Consider the following 18,624-nt stretch of genomic DNA (forward strand, 5'->3'; position numbering starts at 1 on the left):
ATATCAAGAAGCGCAATATGTCACTCACTTGCAATCATGTCCTTCAAGTTCAACAAAGCAAAACGGCTATCATGTACGTCAAATCTATTGCAACCCGCCACTATAGATGGTCAGCCAAGAAGCACTGTCTCAACTGAATAGGATGAAAGCGATGAGACCGGGGTTCAAGGCAAATCAACCTCCTTGCGAGCCCGTTACTGGTAATCACTGTTCTGCTTCTTGGTGTGTTCTAGATGATTGCTGGGAAAGGAAGCAGTACCTCTCAAGAACCACATACTCACCATTCAACCAAGTCATCCATCGATGCTAAGCGCCAACCGCAACAATATTTGTGATAGCGTCTGCTTGCAGTTGTGGTTCGCACCCCAATTAACTCCACGTCGGAGTCGGAGCCGTTGAGAAAGGATCTCAATGATATCCAAAGATATGGAAAACATCTTTGGTCCCCAAAGACGTCAATCTTCTTGGTAATCGGCTTGCAACCGTCCATTTTCTCGTTTTGCTTACCATGATCCGTGTATTCTTCTCTGCCGTGTTGTTCAAGTTGTTTCCAAAGTGCAGGAATCAAGCAAGAATTTTGAAATCAAGACTCCCAGCATTTCTAGCGCTTTAACTGAATGACAAAAAACACACCATTCAGCCAGCTTGAATCCTTGGGGAGTCAGACGTTTGATTCGGAGATTTGGGGCTCCGGGAGTGGGATGGAATGGTGTCCAGCCTTGCGGGCATGGGTCACAACTAATTTTATATTTTGATTCAATGCTTCTTCAAGACATATCGAATCAGAAAAAAGTGACTGTGACACAGATGCTGCTCAAATGTTCAGTAAACTTGAATTTTGGTTAGTAAGTGCTCATCAAGCGTTCAGCTCAAACTTCGCGCGGCTGGCTGAGCACCGACCTGTGATCAATACATGCAAAATTCCTTTCTAAAATATTTCAGCTCCACCCCAGGTCCATAGCTGCAGGCCACTCAAAGTGATATTCACTTCATTGGTCATCTAGCCGGCGTCACTTGATCGGGGAGACTGAAGGTCTCTAGCGCAGGCCTACGATTGGATCAAGCATAAATTAAGAATTTGTCTGGAGTCTAATTTGGCTGTGCATCAGATCAGCTTGGTTGATGATGACCCGGGTTTGAGAACTATTGCTAAGTAATGATTATATGTACGTTATGCTCACACGGAAGGCTTTCGTTCAGACAATTTTGCCTCTCTTTGCTGGCGGTCTGGGTGCCTACGGCTTGACATCTCAACCTGATTCCTGTAACATCACACTTTACCATATGTTGCATTGTTTTTGCGAGGTAATCTTCTTCTTACACATGTATGCAATTAAGAATGCTACCAACATCTACCCTCAGTCGTACAAGACTGAGTGCTCGCGCTCAAGGGTTTGAGTAGGTCGGGTGAGAAGCTGGCCATCAAAGGGATATCTGTACAATTCGTATGCTTACAGCTCTGATCAGGACGATTGAGATGAGTAGACTCAATGATGAACAATCTGCATCAATGTAACGATTTTGCCCTTCTGCCATTGCACTCGCACTCTCTTCTGCATCAAGGGAACAATTCTTGACCAAATCTTTCCAACATTTTCCCAACACAGCCTTTCCATCAATTGCCCACCAAATAACTCGTCCCTACCCATCCATACCCACATACCCACCCATCCTATCTTCTCACTTCAAGCCACCAAAAAATAAAATGAATCCAAGCCATCGCTCACCACTGCCATCCCATCTGTGGATCACAGCCGGCCTTGCTCCAACAGACGACACACCCCTCACCGAGCCAGAGAAGGAGGCACTGTTTGTTGAGTTGTCTGTTAGTCTGCTACCATGATGTATCACCACAGTATGGAGGGCTGTCGGATCAACCCATGAGCACTACCAACCAACCACCCAGCTGGCAGCCACAAGCGTCTGTAGCCTAGTTGGTAAAGGCAGCACTCTAGTATGTGTCTCAGCATAGCTGAGGTCGTGAGTTCGACCCTCACCAGACACATCTTCATTTTACAGTCTCTACACTGTTAGCTTACTACGTCCAGAATGAAGAAGCCATCAACGAGCGACGTCGGCAGGCTATACAAGAGATCGAGTCATACCACAATCTCAACCCCCACGTCAATTACCACAGCCAACGCGCATCCACACAGAATCCGCAGTCACGCCAAAGCTGCTCTGGTAATCCCTTGAGGCTTTCAAATAGCCAGAACTGTGAGCTCATATTTTCCACTTTTCCTCTGCTCTGGTTAATCTTTTTTCGATGTTTAAATTCCCCGCAGCCCACACCAGCCGCCAGCCACAGCGGGTTCTTGGATCTAGGTATCTCCAGCCAACGATGTATCCGCCTGTGAGCCAAGCTCAACAAAGCATGAAGATCACGCCTTGGGACCACAGGCAAAATGTACAACCCGCCGCGGTACCGCAACCAAAATTATGGATTCCAGCCGTTGATCCTCCGCTCGGCTCACTACCATTCACTCCAGTGAGCCCTGCCGGCGCAGCGCCCCCGCGGCAGGGGGTAATGTTTTCCGATCCTCATCATCCTGGCGGCCAACTACGGCAGTTTGTCGATGCCAGACAACTTCCGCCGTTGAACCAATCGGGCTCTAGCAGCAGTCAACACCGGATGCACCTGATGCCAATGACGCCGCCGGAGCCCCCAAATGCTGTACAAAATCAGCAATCACAACAGAGGATGCGCCCAATCGGCAAGCAAGGTTGTGAGCCCATATTCTTTACATTTACTCTACTTTGGTTAATGTTTTCCGATGATTAAATTCCCCGCAGTAACCCCTGCCAACCAACCGCAACATTTTGTGGCGGCTATCCATGTGCCTGCTGTGCAGAATCAGCAATCACAAAAGAGGACGCGCCCAAACGGCGAGCAATCTTGTGAGCCCATATTCTTCACATTTACTCTACTTTGGTTCATGTTTTCCAATGATTAAATTCCCCACAGTAACTCCTGGCAACCAACCGCAACAGTTCGTGGAGGCTAGGCATCCTGTGCCTGCTCTTCAGAATCAACAGTCGCGAAAGAGGATGCGCCTAAACGGCGAGCAACATTGTGAGCCCATATTCTTCACATTTACTCTACATTTTTTTGATGATTAAATCCCCGCAGTAGCTACTGGCAACCAACCCCAACAGCTTCTGGAGGCTAGACAACATGCACCTGCTGTTCGAAATGAGCAATCGCGGCAGAGGATGCGCCCAAACGGCGACTAACACTGTGAGTCAATATTCTTCACCTTTCCTCTACTTTGATTAATGTTTATCAATGATTAAATTCCCCGTAGTAGCTACTGGCAACCGCCCCAGCAGTTTGTAGAGACTAGGCATCATGTGCCTATTGTTCAGAATCTGCAAACGCGGCAGGGGACGCGCCCAAAGGGCAAACAACAATGTGAGCCCATTTTCTTCAGCTTTCCTCTACTTTGGTTGATGTTTTTTGATGATTAAATTCTCCACAATAGATCCTGGCAGCCGACCCCAGTAGTTTGTGGAGGCTAGGCATCACGTGCCTGCTGTTCAGAATCAGCAAACGCGGCAGAGCATGCACCCAAACGGCGAGCAACACTGTGAGTCCATATCTTCACCTTTCCTCTACTTGGGTTAATGTTTTTTGATGATTAAATTCCCCGCAGTCGATCCTGGCAGCCAGCTCCAGCAGTCCGCGGAGGCTAGGCATCATGTGCCCTCGAGGCAAACAGGCTCCAGCGGACCCCAGATTGAGACAACGCCCGCGGAGGACCCCAGAATCAGCAGTCGCAGGAGAGGAAGGGATATGCAACTTGCGACGGATGTGTTACATTAGTTTACAAGAAAGATATGAGACATAAAATGCCACCAGAATTAAGGGGTCCGAAGGCCCCAACCATTAGCTGAATCCCCCCTTCACAGAACAAAACATCTCAATTGCTCATTAAGTTTACGGTACCAGTTCTGTGCGCAAGACTATATTGCACAGAGGCGTTGTGGCAAGATCCAACTGCAATCCAAGAAGCATGTACATAGTAGTAAGCTACACCACGGGTGCACCAAAGGTTTTTGGGATGGTTGTCAAAACCAAATTGATTGGATAGTGGGTTTCAGAACCAAATTGGTCTGAATCTGGTTTGTGGACAAATTCCGTTGCCAAAAAGGTCCCAAAAACCGTGCTGTGAGAGAAGGAGCATCCAAATGGTTTCAAAAACCATTTCAAATGGTTCTGGAAATATTTTTCAAACCAAAGTGGTTACCAAAATATTTTTAAAACCACCTCAGGTGGTTCCAGAAATATTTTAAAAATATCTGAAAATGGTTAGTCCGACTCGTTCTTCAGGATGTCCGGACTCAATTAAAAAAAATATTCTGAAAACCAATCAAACTGGTTTTCAAAATATTTTGTTGCACCTGTGGTGTATTAGTTCCTGCCGCTGCGGCTATTTGGGAGGTGTGCCGTCGGGCAGAACAAGGCCAACTGCAATCCACATATCAGGTAGCGGTAATAAGCTTTTAATAAAGGGGCAGCTGTGTGGCTTGAAATGAGACGATAGCATGGGTTGGGATGGGAGTGTGAGCAGGTAACAGTTGGTAGCCAATTGGGGTGGTATGGTCTGGGAGAATGTTGGAAAGTTTCTAGAGAATTGGTCCCTCTATGTAGAAGAGAGTGCGAGCGTGATGGCGAATTGCAAGGTTGCTTCTTTAATGCAAAATTGCAAGGTTGCTCCTTTGAAAATTGCAAGGTTGCTCCTTTGATGCAAAATTGTCAATCCTTTGATGCAGATTGTACACCATCAAGCATACATACTCATCTCAACCTGATAAAAGCTGTAAGCATATGAATCATTCAAGGACCCGTGGCCAATCCCTTTCATGCGGCAGCTTCCCACCGGACCCACTCAAACCCATGCTAGCATTGGGATAACCCTGCTGGTCAAAAAAAACTCACCATTGTACTGCTCAGGGCATATTTTGTTCATGTTGCATGTGCTTATGTAAATATATGTATGTAAGAAGGATATTAGAACGCAAATAAATGCAATTTTGCAATGTCTCTAGCTTAACAAAGCCTCTTGGGCGGAGGGCCCGGGGGACCCCGCCCGGAGGGCTCTCCGCAGGAGAGGCTTATGAGTTATGTCTTGATTTAAGCAGGAGCAGAAAGGATCTGCTACACTAAAAATCCCAACCAATATAGAAAAACTGAATACACAGAGTTGTAGGTTCTGTTCTTGCAAGGAATTTGAACCACTTATCTATCTTGTAGCCAGAAAAACAACTCCTGGAGTCCCAAACAAGTGGAGCCTCATTTGGAAGACTTGTGCATTTTTGATCTTTTGAAAAGGTCAACAGATTGAGATAGAAAAAATCTGAGTAGACCAAATTGTAGAGAAAGAAAAGTAGCATAGGGTACAGATAGGGCATATTGGTGGAGAGGCTGGGGGAGGAGCTATAAAAATTTTAAAAACCTCTCAGCCAAATGAACTTTCTGCTCCCGCGTAAAATTTGGGATAATGCACAAGTCCCTCCCTGCGGGAGGGGCGGCTTCGCCGCCAGCCACAGCGCTCCCACCAGGGGGGACTTGTGTTAAGTTAGGCAATGTCTGACGTTGCAGGAATAAAGCCATTGTGGCCAAAGACCGCCGGCGAATGGCCCCTATGCCGACCGAACTTGTCAATATCCCTCCGAGGGAGGTCGCGCCCCTCCGAGGGGGGGCCGAAGGCGCGACCTCCTCGGAGGGACTGCGTTAAGTTCGTATGCAGACCCGCAAGGCTTGTCTGTCAATCAGTTGAACTTGCAAGGATTTCATACGGGCAAGACTGTGTGCTCAGTATACAAATACCAAGCAACCTACTGCAAAACAACATGCTTCTTAATTTGTATCATTTCATCACTACTGAACCAGTCTCATCCGAGCCTCGTGTTCCACAGCTTCCTCGGCGCACAGCCGGTGCACAGCATTGAGTTCAACAGGGCAGCGCAGAACACTCGCGCGTCGCAGCACTTTCACCAGAGGTTCTTGTGTTTGCTCTTTAAAAAGCTCGGGCATATCGGTGTGGCTTGAATTTAACCGGTGTGGTCCAAGCTGGTAGCAACCAGCACCACCCCCGCCAAAAGAAAAAAAAAATACCTTTGAGAAGCGGAGAAGGGAGGAGTAAACAAGGAGAGAAAAAGAGGATAAGATAACTAGGGGCGCAGCCCTAAAATCCCATCCCCAGACTGATCCCGCCGCCCAACTTCTCCAACTGGTTCTCGGCCAACTTGCGTCTCTCGGCCAGAGTCTTGAGTTCGCTGGCCTGCCAATGCAAGTCCATGAGTGCTTTCTGGGTTGCGAACTGGCTCGAGAGGTGGGAGGCCAACATGCCCGAGTTCCTGGTCGAACGGAGCTTCGCGACCTATATAGACATCCCGGCCAAAGAAAGACCATGGATGATTATAAGTTTCGCGTTTCTTTATGTTTGATCTAGAGGAGAAGAAGAGTGTTTATTTTTTTAGAAGGAAGTCACGCACTTCTTGGGCTAGTCCCGGGCAAACATCGACCATTCGCTGTGCGCGTTCGAAGTCTTTATCGACCAATACGGGCGGAGGAGGCGGGGGCCCTTGGCTGACGAGTGCGGGGGGATTGTTGGGGGGAGGATATCCGGGGGTGGGGGGGTAGCCGGCGAAGTTCTTCGGGCTGGGGTAGTTATTGACCCGGAACTGTTGGCCGGGGGCAGAGGCCGAGCCGGTCGAGCCGACGGAGCTGTGGAAGCCGTTCGCGGGATGTCCACCGGTCGATCCACTGCCATTGAGCTCGTTCCGGAGAGACGAGACACTCGGGCCGGCGCCACTGGTCGTCTTGGCATGGGTGCCACTGATCGGAGTGGGCGATGATGAGCCGAGCTGGGAATTCATCCCGGACGACTTGCTGAAGTTGACCGTCGGCGAAAGACTGCCCGCCGGGAGTGATCCTTTCGGTGTAGTCGAGCCGGGCTGGAGCAGCGGATTGAGGTTGAGCGGCGGGACCTGCACGGGCTTCAGATGGTTGGGCGGTGGCGGTGGCGGCGCGGGGGGTGGGATGGTGATGGGGATGGAGAGGGGAAGAGGGGATTTGAACACCTCCGAGGCGGGTGTGTTCAAAGTCGGACCACTCATCAAAGTGCCTCTGGTGTGTGAAGGTGTATGTTTATCAGACGGTGTCTTGGGGGGTAGTGGCAACGGCGAATTCAGGTGAGCTTTTGGCGAAGTACCTTGCCGGGTAGAGGCGCGGTCTGGAACAGAGCTCCCGTCGTGAGGGTCAGGATGAGAGTATTTGGTGGACTCTTTGGCCGAGGGATTGTTTGGAACACTGCTACCAGGGACCGTGCTAGCAGTAGCTGGCATCTTTGAGGAGGACCAAGAACGCGGACCAGCGGGGAGGGCAGTGCGTGACCCACCTGGTGTGCCAGCGAGGGGAGCTCGGTAAGAGGCAGGACTGCTTGGGTTACCCCGCGAGCTGTGTTGTGAACTGGAACCGGTATACGAGCTGCGGTGGTAGGAATGGTCATAGTTGCGCGGGGCAGATGAAGCAGGACTGGGGTGGTACTTCTGAGGAGGTGGTGGAATCGAGTCTTTGGAGACGCCGGATCTTGAGCTTTCGGCTCTGTTGGATTTGTGCTCCTCGCGAGCCGTCTGAGGATTGCTGGATTTCCTTTGGGTGGAACCAGCTGGGTGATCTTGAGGCGGGGGGAAAGATTCCAATTTTGCCCTTTTGTGATGCCTATCATTTGTTAATTGATCATCTGCCGGTCTGGTAGGGGCAGGCTGATTGCTCCCGGTCAAGGCGGATGCGGATGTGAGAGGGGCCGAATCGATATCAACACTTGCGCGAGGTTTACCCGGGCCTGAGCTGGCGCCAGCCGAATCTGTTTTGAAGTCTGCCAAAGCTGGCTTGCGAGAGTCGCTCGCGGAGTCGATGGGCGTCAAGATAGATGTGCACTGGGCGCTTGAGATGCTTTCTCTCGGCTTGATACCTAACGGCGGACAATGCTGAGCCTCATCTACCAATGAATTCTTCTCGATGGAAATGAGATGGTTGGATTGATCAGTCAACCCAAGGGCCGATTCGGTAAGTTGCAGTTGAGAAGTTTGATGGACTTGAATCGAAGCCGATGCTGTTGCAGATGGTGGTAAGGCTGTTTCGGTTGTCACTGCTTCTGCATCAGGATTGGACTGGGTCGGAGGATTTCGAGGTGGATTCAATTCAGTTGATGAGGACTTGGCGCCGGCTTTGGACAGCAAGACTGGGCCTGATTGAGAAGGCTTTGGGGAAGGGGGCGGAGAACAAGATCGCGATCGAGCTTTTGTGATGGAAAGGGGGACTGGGGGTGGAGGTGGTTGCGAAGTGCCTCTGGCTGAGGGATGAGACAACTGTTTAGGTTGAGGGACATGGGTAGGTTTCGCTCGGGATGAAGAGCCGATTTGGGGTGAGGGCGGATGGTAGTGTAGTTTGACGGGCGAACGCGAGCGGGACGGCGAGCGGGAACGGGAATACGGTCGAAGTCGGCGAGGCGAGCGACCAGGAGGATAGGAAGGTAAAAACTGATGACTGATCGGAGAACGGGATCGGGAAGACGAGAGCGGGCGCAAGCGTGGGGGCGGGGGCGGTGGATGCTGTGTAGAAATCCTGCGCCCTGGTGATGGAGAAGGCCGGTGCCGGGGCGGAGTGGGTGAGCGACGCGGCAGAGCTGTGCGTGATAGAGGTGCAGAGAAAAGAATCAGTGAGGGCAGGAGTGAGAAGCGGCTCAGAAAGGAGAATCAGAACGATAGCTCTGGTACTGACGGCCTGCGCTGTGCCACTCATCTCTCCTTCGACGGTCGTAATCATCGTCGCGTAGACTAGCCCGACGTGGCTCGTATCTGTCGAAGTCACGTCGATCCATGAACGACATCCCACGGCTGCGCTCGTATTCGTACTCGTGGGCATTGCGTCTATCCCGACTATCCCTCCGGTCATAGACATACCCACTTGGCGGGCCGAGGGGAGGCGGGGGAGAATGTGGACGGCGAAGGTCGACTGGAGGGGGGCCGAGTCTCGGTGGGCTCCGACTGTGACGTCTCGGCCCCTCTCGCTCCCGATCGAGGCTACTCCGGGGTAGCAAGGGTGGTGGTGGGGGCGGTAGGGGTGGCAGTCGGCCGTGGCCACGATCGGGCTCGCGGTCCCAATCCCTCTCTCGTTCCCGCTCTCGTGGTCGGAGCCGTTCCCGTTCCCGTTCCCGGTCTCGCTCTCTGTCTCGTTCCCGATCCCGATCGATTCTTTCCTCGCGCTCTCTATCCATTCGATCTCTTTCTCTCTCCCTGTCTCTGAAACTGTGATCCCTACTATCTCTTTCCTTCTCTCTGTCTCGTAGCCGTTCTCGTTCTCGTTGGTCTCGTTCTCGCTCCCGATCTCGCTCCCGATCTCGTTCCCTTTCCCGATCACCCCGTTCTCGTTCTCGTTCTCGTTCTCGTTCTCGTTCTCGTTCTCGTTCTCGTTCTCGTTCTCTTTCTCGCTCTCTATCTCTGTCCCGCTCCCTGTCCCTGTCCCGATCTCTATCCCGATCTCGCAAGCGGTCCCGTTCCCGGAGTCTGTCTCGCTCGTCGAGGTATCTGCTGCGATCCCGTTCCCTGTCTCGTTCGTGGTCCATCTCATAGTCTCTTCTCAGCTCTTCTCTTGAGTCCAGCGTCCTCCGCGAGCTGCTTGCAGGCGGCCTTGCCCGTTCTTCATATTCAGGATTGTAGGACAGCTTGGGCCGGGCGGGCAGGAGAGCCGATTGGGCCTGGGGACTCTTGGGCGGTGCTGGGGGAGGGGGTGGCAGGGCTGGCTTGGCAGATGAGGGTGCGGGTGCGGGTGGCTGTGTGCTGGGCGGCTCGGTCATGGTATTGTATTGGTGGGTGGCGGAGGGGAGGGGATGGGCAGAAGCTCGGTCGAGGTAGGAAACCAGGCGCCCCCTGTCACGCAGCTGTCACGCCTCGAGTCACAGCATCATCTGCAGACAGGAAACCCCCCGTCGAAGTACATAAGCGGTACATAAAAAACACAAGATACATTATTATTTGGATGGGCTGCTCCTTACCCTTGTGCAATGGTCTCATAAAATTCCTCAAGGGTCGATGAAGCGGGCACCGCTTCTTCTCGGAATTGACCAGCCCTTGCTGGATGTTTTTGATTTTGGGGCAGCAATAACCCATCGGTTTAATCTGGGCAACAATCAAAATCTAGCCTGCCTTAGTACGGCCGGTGGTGAACCAATTGCCCGAAGTCGGTAGAGCTCGGAGGCTGAATGAGGTGGGTGCTCCCTTCGAAACAGATCGATCCCCAACATAAAAATCTGCAGACGGCCACAGTGTCGGCGAGTCAGTGGTTCTCGCCGCATACAAATTCCCCCAAGTGTGAAAAAAGCATCGTGCTCTCCTGAAACAAGATTCTATTAAGCGCCGGCTTGACCGATCCGCAGGCTCCAAAATGCTAACCTGAATATAATCGAATGGTAAGACAGCGGTATCAAAGCCAGCCATCGGCCGGATTTGAGCTGGATACAACAGTCTCATATTTTCTTCAGGATCGCTACCAGTACCACGTTTGGTCTGCTGCTGTCGTGATCATACCGCTGCCAAATTCAAGCACCAGCGGGCAGTACAGGTTAATGTTGCAACCTTATCTGCTACCTATCGAAACTTGCAAGCGAACATCTGTACAAAGACTGCGGGGACAACATGACAAGAAATATTTAAGTAGAGTGCTGTCTCCATCCATCCATCCCACCCCCTCCTCGCTTCCTTGCTCCTTCCCTTTCTTTTTCCCGCAAAAGATACCTTAATCAGAGGTGCGGCTAAAACAATGAAAAGTTCCCTTGTATGTTCCCTTCTAACCCTTGTCAAGGTAAACATAACCTTGGCAGCCAAACTTAGAGTCATCGATCATCAAGACCCTTTCAACAGCTTTGAGGGGCAAAGACAGTCCAGCATGGCAGAAAGTTACCCCAAACCACAAACTTCATCCCCATCATGGTTGTCCCCAACTTCACCAAGTTCTCAATTCGAGGAAAGTGGTAATATCTCACCTTTTTTCCATACCCCGGACATGGCATCGCCGGAGGCAACAAGTCCTTGTACGTAACCTGCAACTTTCCATTTCTTACAAAGGATCGCTTCAGAATGGAAAAAAAAAATGTTCCTCATATCATCTAATTGCTTCTCTATTCCCACCCTCACCAGCTGAACATGGAATGTTTCCTGGAATGATGATGATGCCACCCCCACCTGGTCACATACCTCTACACACACCAATGCCACATCTACAATATGGAAACTCACCTAGGCAAATGAATCCACCCCTACCATCACCAGGGTTTCCAGAAGAGTTTTACAGGGGTCCACCTCCAAACATGATGGAATTTTTAACATATTCATCTCCATCACATCCATATTTCAACCGGATTCATCATGGGCAACAAGCACAGTCACCATCAATCATTGTGAATCCTCGGCACCAAATTTCACACAAAGAGTTCCAAATTAAAATTCTTTACACCTTTGCTTTTCTTGCTGCGTGCATCCAAGTATATTAAAGCTTCAGGTTTGTAGAAAAAAAATTCAAGGGTTCCCCCTGCAATTGAACAAATCACAAAAAAAAAAAAATCAAAGGTTCCCCCTTTTACAAAAAAAGCAATCAGAGTGCCAAATTCAACCTAAAATCCCAGAAATACACCAAATAAAAGCAGGCCACACAAAAAAAAAGACAAAAAAAAGGTCCCGCACCCAGCCACCCAGCGCAGCAAGCTGACACACCGTGGCCCAACGCCCATCCCTGTCTAGCAGGGTTGAAAAGCGTTGGGAAGAAGACCCCCAGCCCTAAAGCACAGGGGGGTCCACGAATATCCCTCGCCGGACTGCGCAAATGCAACAGCGGACGAGGGTGAGACGACCCTCAAGCTCGAAGTACAGCACAAGAGTCGCCTGAGGAAATAAAGATGCCATCACATAGGTATTTATAGACCAGTTCGCCGGTATTCCCCAACCCAACTTATGGCAACGCCTGCCACGTCTACGACCCTCCTTTTTCCCAACGCCCGTTCCCCCTGCCTTGACACTACACAAGCGGCCCCCTCAAGCCATCACGCCACTGCCATTCCGGATCCGGTTCGTATCTTGGCCAACGGTCGCCGCGGCCCGTGTCATGAAGAGGATGTGAGCCCTTGGTCAACTCGGCCTTTACTACTAGGGTACAGCCCGCTTCTCCATCCGGTTTTCTGACTTGGTTGATTTACATCCCCCTTGAACCGCAGTAAACTCAATCTACCAAGCTACCATCACTGCACTGCCCACTCCACGTCACCCAGCTCAGTCCCAGCACAGATTCGTTGAACAGCAAACTGGAATTCCACAAGAGTCAGTTCGGATCCTCACCAGATTTCCTGCATAGTCGATGGTTCTGATCTATTTGTGTTCAAAATCTTAGCATAAGCAATTTAGAGACCGTTTTGGGCAGGAAAGAGGAAGATCTCCATCTCCATAGCGCTCATTTTTACAAAGCGCTCCTGATCATGCAAACCATGAAGGCCGAAGACTGATTTCGTGGCAAGGTATTCAAACCAGTTCGGCTCGAAGTGTCCCCCAAGTATTTTTCATACGATCGGGCACTCGAGGCCTCCTGGCCCAGGGACTTGTTGACTGTCAGTATATGCCAATTGAGCTTGTATTACAATGACTTCCCATTTCTTTGTTACTTCAGATGTTTATCTTCACCCCCCGCACAAATATGAATTGATGGCCGAGAGACGCAACAATCAAGAACAGCTCCGTATCAATCTGGCATGTATGAGCCCTGGCGACTGTCTGTCAAATTATCAGCACCCAATCCCTTTAGAGACCGTCAGTCGTCAAAATTAATTCTCTCTTTGCAACTCCGCCAACAGTGCTCTATCGCCGTCTTCATTATCATCATCCGAACACGAGACCAAGGAATCGGCTTCGAAAGCTAGGAAGAAAAATAATTTTCCAAAATGGTCAGTCTGATGAGAAAAGTTTCTTCCTACATCGGCAAGGAAAGCTGACCAAGCTTATTTGGCGCGGATGAAACCCTGAATAAATGAAAACGACTGCGAAAAAAACGTATAGTCGATTATGGAGTTGAATGGAGGGTCGGTGGTGGCCATGGTTGGCAAGGGATGTGTGGCGATTGCGTGTGATTTGAGGTTGGGAAACCAGGCGTTGACGGTTGCATGTAACTTCGAAAAAGTTGGGTGACTCCTGATCGGCGTCCTGCTTGGTCGAACGCTTTGTTGGTGCTCCAAAAGAAGAGGGGCTTGTCGGACTGATCAGTTTTTTTTGCCCAGGTCTTCCAAGTTACCGATAAGATGTTCGTGGGCCTTCCTGGATTAGCGAGCGATACTTTCACCTTGTCAGTTCATCCATCAACCCTGTCATGTCTCTAATCAATATTCCTAGTAACGTCACTAAACAATTGTTTTTATTTCATCTGACGGGGTTATGGATACAGGAAGAACGTGTTCAGACACCGGGTGAACATGTACAAGATGAAGGAGGAGAGAGTCGTCGAGCCGCAAACAATGGCCCACTTGATTTCTTCCACATTATACCAAAAACGGTCCGCATTCTTCCCTCAGAAGCCCGATGCAAGCTTTTAGAGCTTTTAGACTGAGATCGAATCTTGGCTTCTCTTTTTCAAAAACAAAATTCACGTCTGCGTGCTTTTTTATAGATTTGGACCTTACTTCGTCGAGCCTGTGGTTGCGGGATTGGATTCGAAGAACGAGCCGTTCATTGCCGCGACCGATCTGATTGGATGTATCAAGTAGGTCTTTCTGTCTTCTACTTTGACAGCTATCGTGTACCGTGTCCAAACCTTCTCGATAATGATAACTGGCTGAGGACCGAAGTGATGGCTGACGCTTGCCTGAACATGCTTAGCTTTGCAAAAGACTTTGTAGTCTCGGGAACCGCTTCCTCAAAGCTGTTCGGGATGGCAGAGGCCTTGTGGGAGCCCGACCTGGCCCCAGAAGATCTTTTCGAGACGATCAGCCAGACCCTCTTGAACGCCGTCGATCGGGATGCTTACTCGGGTTGGGGCGCGGTGGTCTGGATCATTGAAGCCGACCAGGTCACTAAAAGGGTGCTTAAAAGTCGGATGGATTGATCAATCAACCTCCCAAATCCACACTTTCAATTTATTAGCTGTCTTATTCTTCTTTTTGTCATGACTAGCTTCTGAATGAAATGAATATACAAAAAGCCCTACGCTGCGAGTGTTTGTAACAAAAAAAAATCTCCAGATCCACGTTCTTTTACCGGGAGGTGGCATCCGTCCATAGGGCGGCTACAACAAACCAGCCGGACAGAGCAGCATCCTTGGCTGTGATCTCGAGGACCTGTTGAGGGAGGCGAGGCTGCACTTCTAGGGCTCTCAGCAAGGCAGTGCAACCTCCCGTCTGCGATAGACAGAGGCCGGGTTTGTTTACATAGCTCGTTCCAAACTGGGGCAACATGATTTTGACTACACCCCGCATGGTTTTTGTCTTGACTGAGCAGAGCACAGCTCAGTTGACCTCTGGGGAATTGTTGAAAATATCGTGATCTTGCGCCCTTGGCAAGATATTTGTAAATTGTAGTTGATGTCTTTGTAAAATGTTCTTTGCCTTATGTAGTGCAAAGGTCAGGCTCTTTGAGTCAGTTGAGAACTGTCGAGAACCACGATGTCCACCCGCAATGAGCTGCAGCCGAGACCAGAGAGCAACCTATATCCACGAGTATGTGGGCAAACCGATAGCGCAACGCGCTCACTCTACGATCTCTCCGAGTCTGCGTACACCAACCTCTGCTCGATCGAGAGCTTCATCAACCACACCCACCATCCCTACCATCCCCACCAGTCCCTCAGCTCCGGCCTAGCCGTCCTTGTTCATCATTATCCCTTTCTTGGCTTTTCATACTGAAAGATATTCAAATGGTATTCTACATTCCAGAAAACGATCATCCCTATGGACGGCAGCCAATGTCTTTGAATAAGGCTTGGCAAGCCCATGGATGCTACAAACTCGGATGCAAAAAGTATCCCACCATGTTGCTTGGCAAGGTGCTGAATTAGGAAAATGGTAGAACAACAAGTTCAATGTGCTTTTAACCTTTGGAATACATTATCTTATCATCAGGCCTGTATCAGTACATGAAATTGCACACATTGTAGAAGTTTATTTGAGAAATCCTGACATTTGTTTCATTTACAATGCCTCCATGGATGGTACCGTGGTCAACACACTTCCATGATGTGCCTACCATAGCAAGTATTGGAACTCTTGCGTTCTGTGACTCATCACAGTGCGTGGACTGAATGTCAGGACACCATTCAACTTTTTTTTCAATCATTCTTGAATCGTGAGTCACAATGTTTTGGAGTATACTGTCAGAACAGTCCTACTTTTACCAAAGCCCCAGGTTAAACATATATTTACAAGGAAGAATTGATTGTCCAGCATGGGGTTGAATTTCTTTAAAAGCTCCAGTAGCTTTTGATAGATTTCTCCAAATAATCAGAGGGAGGTTGAGCCTATGAGTGGGTTGATTTAGATAATAATTTTTTCATCAGTTTCACTTGGAGAAAACATGATATTCAAGGCTTTTGTCTCAAGGTTCTGTCTGGGCAAATCATTTGCATTTGAATTTTATGCTTAACATGAACTTGGAAGTAAATTATGATCCACCTGATCATTTCACCTTTCTCCTCATGCCTGGATAATGGTTCAAATCCACATTTCCAAAACAGACTACTTATTTGGTATTTTTGTTTTTCAAATCAATTCTGTCACTGGTTTTTGTTGATTGTGAAAGCTTTGCCAAATTAGCAGTTGTAAACAAAGATAAATTTTCCCAAAGGAGCTATAGTATAGTGTGATAATTAAATACAATTGCTTTTTACAAGATGATAAAGATTGAGAAAGAGCTGTAAGCATGAACATCAAACATTTTTTTGCATATATAGTGAGTTCCTTAACAACTACCTGGGATGATGAGATGCTCAATGGATTCAAATGGATTTAAATTTGAAACTATAATGGCTTGAGTTGAACCTAATGATAAATCTCAAAATTTCTTCAAGAGAGTATTTGATAATTAAATTTAAAGCAGACTTTTTTCTGAATCTTGGAGGAATGTAGAGTTTAAGAACCAGGGACTGGTGTTTTGTTCACTGTGGGGGTTTTTGCCCTGCAGCGGCGCAGCCGCCTTGGCCTCTAGTTCTTTTCAAGATTTCAAGTTGAAACATAATCTAGACTGTTTCCAGTGAGATTAACCAAAGAAAAGAAATTAATACAAGAGTTGCAAACAAAAAGCAAAAAAAAAAAAAAGGAAATCAAATGCCAAAATCAGGAAAGAAAGTCAATGAGAGTGAAACATTTAAATTATGATTATCTAAAGTTCTTTTCCTAAAATTATGATCCCATCAGAAATTAATTTTCTATGCTAGATGGTGTGGGAGGTATTGGCCTAAAATTGAAATTAAATACCAAGGTTATCAAAAGTTTCAATGATTGAATATTTAAATATCACCAAAAAGAAATAAAGAAATAAATAGAATCTGTCTTCCACTATATGCCAGTATTGCAAAATCTCATACATTTTGAATCAATCTCAATGTGAATTCCAACCACTTTTCATTTCTCCTCTCCAAACTTTCATCTTTATACCACTACTCCATAAATCCTTCTACTCAAAGCAGCACTGTTTCATCCTCTTCTTCTTTGTCTGTTTTTCTCCAGTTGAAAAATATTTCATGAGTATCTCATCTTTTTTCTCAAGGCTGTAAGAATACAGCACCAGAAAAATAAAATAGTCAGTTGATGACAAGTGACATCACACCAGCTCCAGCCAGCTACCCAACATCTATCCAATATCTATCCACTATCTACCCCAATCTCCCAACCATCTCCTCAACTTCCAAGAATTTACCAAGGAGTTCCTGTTCAGTTTTTGATGAGCCCAACTGATCCTCAGTTCTGTCCAGCTGATACTCAGCTTTGGTACCCAGCTCATACTCAGCTTTTTTGCCCAGCTCATACTCAGCTTTTTCACAAAGCTCACTCTCAAAATTGGAATAAAGCCTTTTGAACAGTCCTTGCCCAGGTTATGCTCAGCTTTGTACTAGTCCTGGTGCAGCTGATGCTCAGCTTTGTACCAGTCCTTACTCAGCCTTTTCCTAGTCCTGTCCCAGCTGATGCTCAGCTTTGACCCAGTCCTGGGCCAGCTGGCCAGCTGATGCTCAGCTTGCTGAGTATAAGCTGAGCCATGCCAGGGAAAAAGATGGGAATTAGCTTGGACAGGACCCGAGCTGAAAATCAGCTAGGCTAGGGCCAAAGCTGAGCATCTGCTGAGCCACGGCCAAGGCTGAGCATCAGCTGTGCCAGGGCCAAAGATGATCATCAGGTGGTTGGGGCCAAAGCTGAGCATCAGCTGGGCCAGGGAAAAAACTGAGAATCTGCTGAGACAGGGTAAAAGCTGAGCATGAGCTGGGCCAGGGCCAAAGCTGAGCATCATCTGTTTTTTTCACATTGAGTGCTTTGATCCTGATACCTGTCATGTGAGCCCTAGATGTGCTGGTGGAGAGGAGCAGCATTGGAGCAGTGTTGGAGCTGAAAAAAAAGCTGCATCATGTCACTTGCCATCAAGTGACTACTTTTTTTTCCTGGTGCGGACCTAGGGGTGCGGCATTGTACTCACAAGGTGAGGAAGTTGCCGCAAACCGTGTTACAATTGTAAACTCTGTTTCCATTCTTCTCTTTTTCTTTCTCTGTATGCTACACACATGTTTCTCTTCTTTCACTCAGATGTCACAGCATGTAGGTAGCTCACCTGAGACAGTGGGGCGTGGAAGGACTATTTTCTCATCCTTCCACACCATCATCACTCAACTCCCCGTTCTCTCTTTGTCTTCTTCTTTCCCTTTTTCCTTGTTTTTTGATGTGTAATGAATCATCCTTCCACATCACCATCACTTGACTCCGCCCCATTCCCATTGTCATCAGACACAGTCTAGCCCATCAAACTGCACTAGCTGCGGAAACTGGCAAGCACAAGAAAAAAATGTTACACAGCTCAAGCTGCTTGCACGGCAGGAAACTGATATCATCTCACGGATGAAAGCAGGTACCAAAACATTGAGCAGCAAGATCAAGAAGACAGCAAAAAACTGTTGATCATCATTATTGGAACAAATCTTGATAAGCACCAAATGTGAGTATTGAGTTTGTCTAAATAGTCAACAAGTCGTGGCTAATGCCGCAAAATAGCTTCTGCAGGTCAACCTCCTGAAAGCCAGAGCCTACAGCAAACCTTCTCTAACCAAACAGGTACTGTAGTCGGTGAGTTTTACAGTTCCCAAATAAGCCAGACAAAAGAAGATAATGAAGTTCTAAACACTGAATCTACCTCAACAGATAGCAACAGCGTGGCCGTGTCATCACAAAGTCTGAGCCAGGCATAAACAAGAAACCACCTCGGCCGAGTAAGTTGGACTTACCAAGGCATGAGAACAAAGCACAAAGAGCTGACTGCAGGATACTCAAATACAGATTGACATAACTCCCCACCGTTGATAGCAGTTAGGCTGATAGGATTGTGCCGGACCAC

The 18,624-nt window shown here is 48.4% G+C and overlaps 4 protein-coding genes across 4 annotated transcripts; 3 read left to right on the forward strand and 1 right to left on the reverse strand.

The window, feature by feature from the left end:
* Window positions 1–6,188: 6,188 nt before the first annotated feature.
* PtA15_14A83 (uncharacterized protein) lies at window positions 6,189–10,503 on the reverse strand (the record flags this gene model as incomplete). The annotated part of the gene is made up of 7 exons (XM_053163255.1): window positions 6,189–6,383; window positions 6,499–6,993; window positions 7,087–8,327; window positions 8,395–8,693; window positions 8,785–9,071; window positions 9,152–9,406; window positions 10,459–10,503. 7 exons carry the CDS (start codon window positions 10,501–10,503, stop codon window positions 6,189–6,191), a joined length of 2,817 nt encoding a protein of 938 aa, XP_053026757.1.
* Window positions 10,504–11,068: 565 nt separating this feature from the next.
* Window positions 11,069–12,557, forward strand: PtA15_14A84 (uncharacterized protein; the record flags this gene model as incomplete). The annotated part of the gene is made up of 3 exons (XM_053163256.1): window positions 11,069–11,096; window positions 12,273–12,375; window positions 12,446–12,557. 3 exons carry the CDS (start codon window positions 11,069–11,071, stop codon window positions 12,555–12,557), a joined length of 243 nt encoding a protein of 80 aa, XP_053026758.1.
* A 432-nt stretch (window positions 12,558–12,989) lies between these two features.
* On the forward strand, window positions 12,990–14,143 carry PtA15_14A85 (uncharacterized protein; the record flags this gene model as incomplete). The annotated part of the gene is made up of 6 exons (XM_053163257.1): window positions 12,990–12,992; window positions 13,105–13,224; window positions 13,323–13,387; window positions 13,487–13,594; window positions 13,709–13,801; window positions 13,918–14,143. 6 exons carry the CDS (start codon window positions 12,990–12,992, stop codon window positions 14,141–14,143), a joined length of 615 nt encoding a protein of 204 aa, XP_053026759.1.
* Window positions 14,144–14,699: 556 nt separating this feature from the next.
* Window positions 14,700–15,008, forward strand: PtA15_14A86 (uncharacterized protein; the record flags this gene model as incomplete). Its single annotated transcript, XM_053163258.1, has 2 exons — window positions 14,700–14,903; window positions 14,970–15,008. 2 exons carry the CDS (start codon window positions 14,700–14,702, stop codon window positions 15,006–15,008), a joined length of 243 nt encoding a protein of 80 aa, XP_053026760.1.
* Between the last annotated feature and the right edge of the window lie 3,616 nt (window positions 15,009–18,624).

Source organism: Puccinia triticina, chromosome 14A, assembly GCF_026914185.1.
Source record: "Puccinia triticina chromosome 14A, complete sequence".
Classification (NCBI taxonomy): Eukaryota; Fungi; Basidiomycota; class Pucciniomycetes; order Pucciniales; family Pucciniaceae; genus Puccinia; species Puccinia triticina.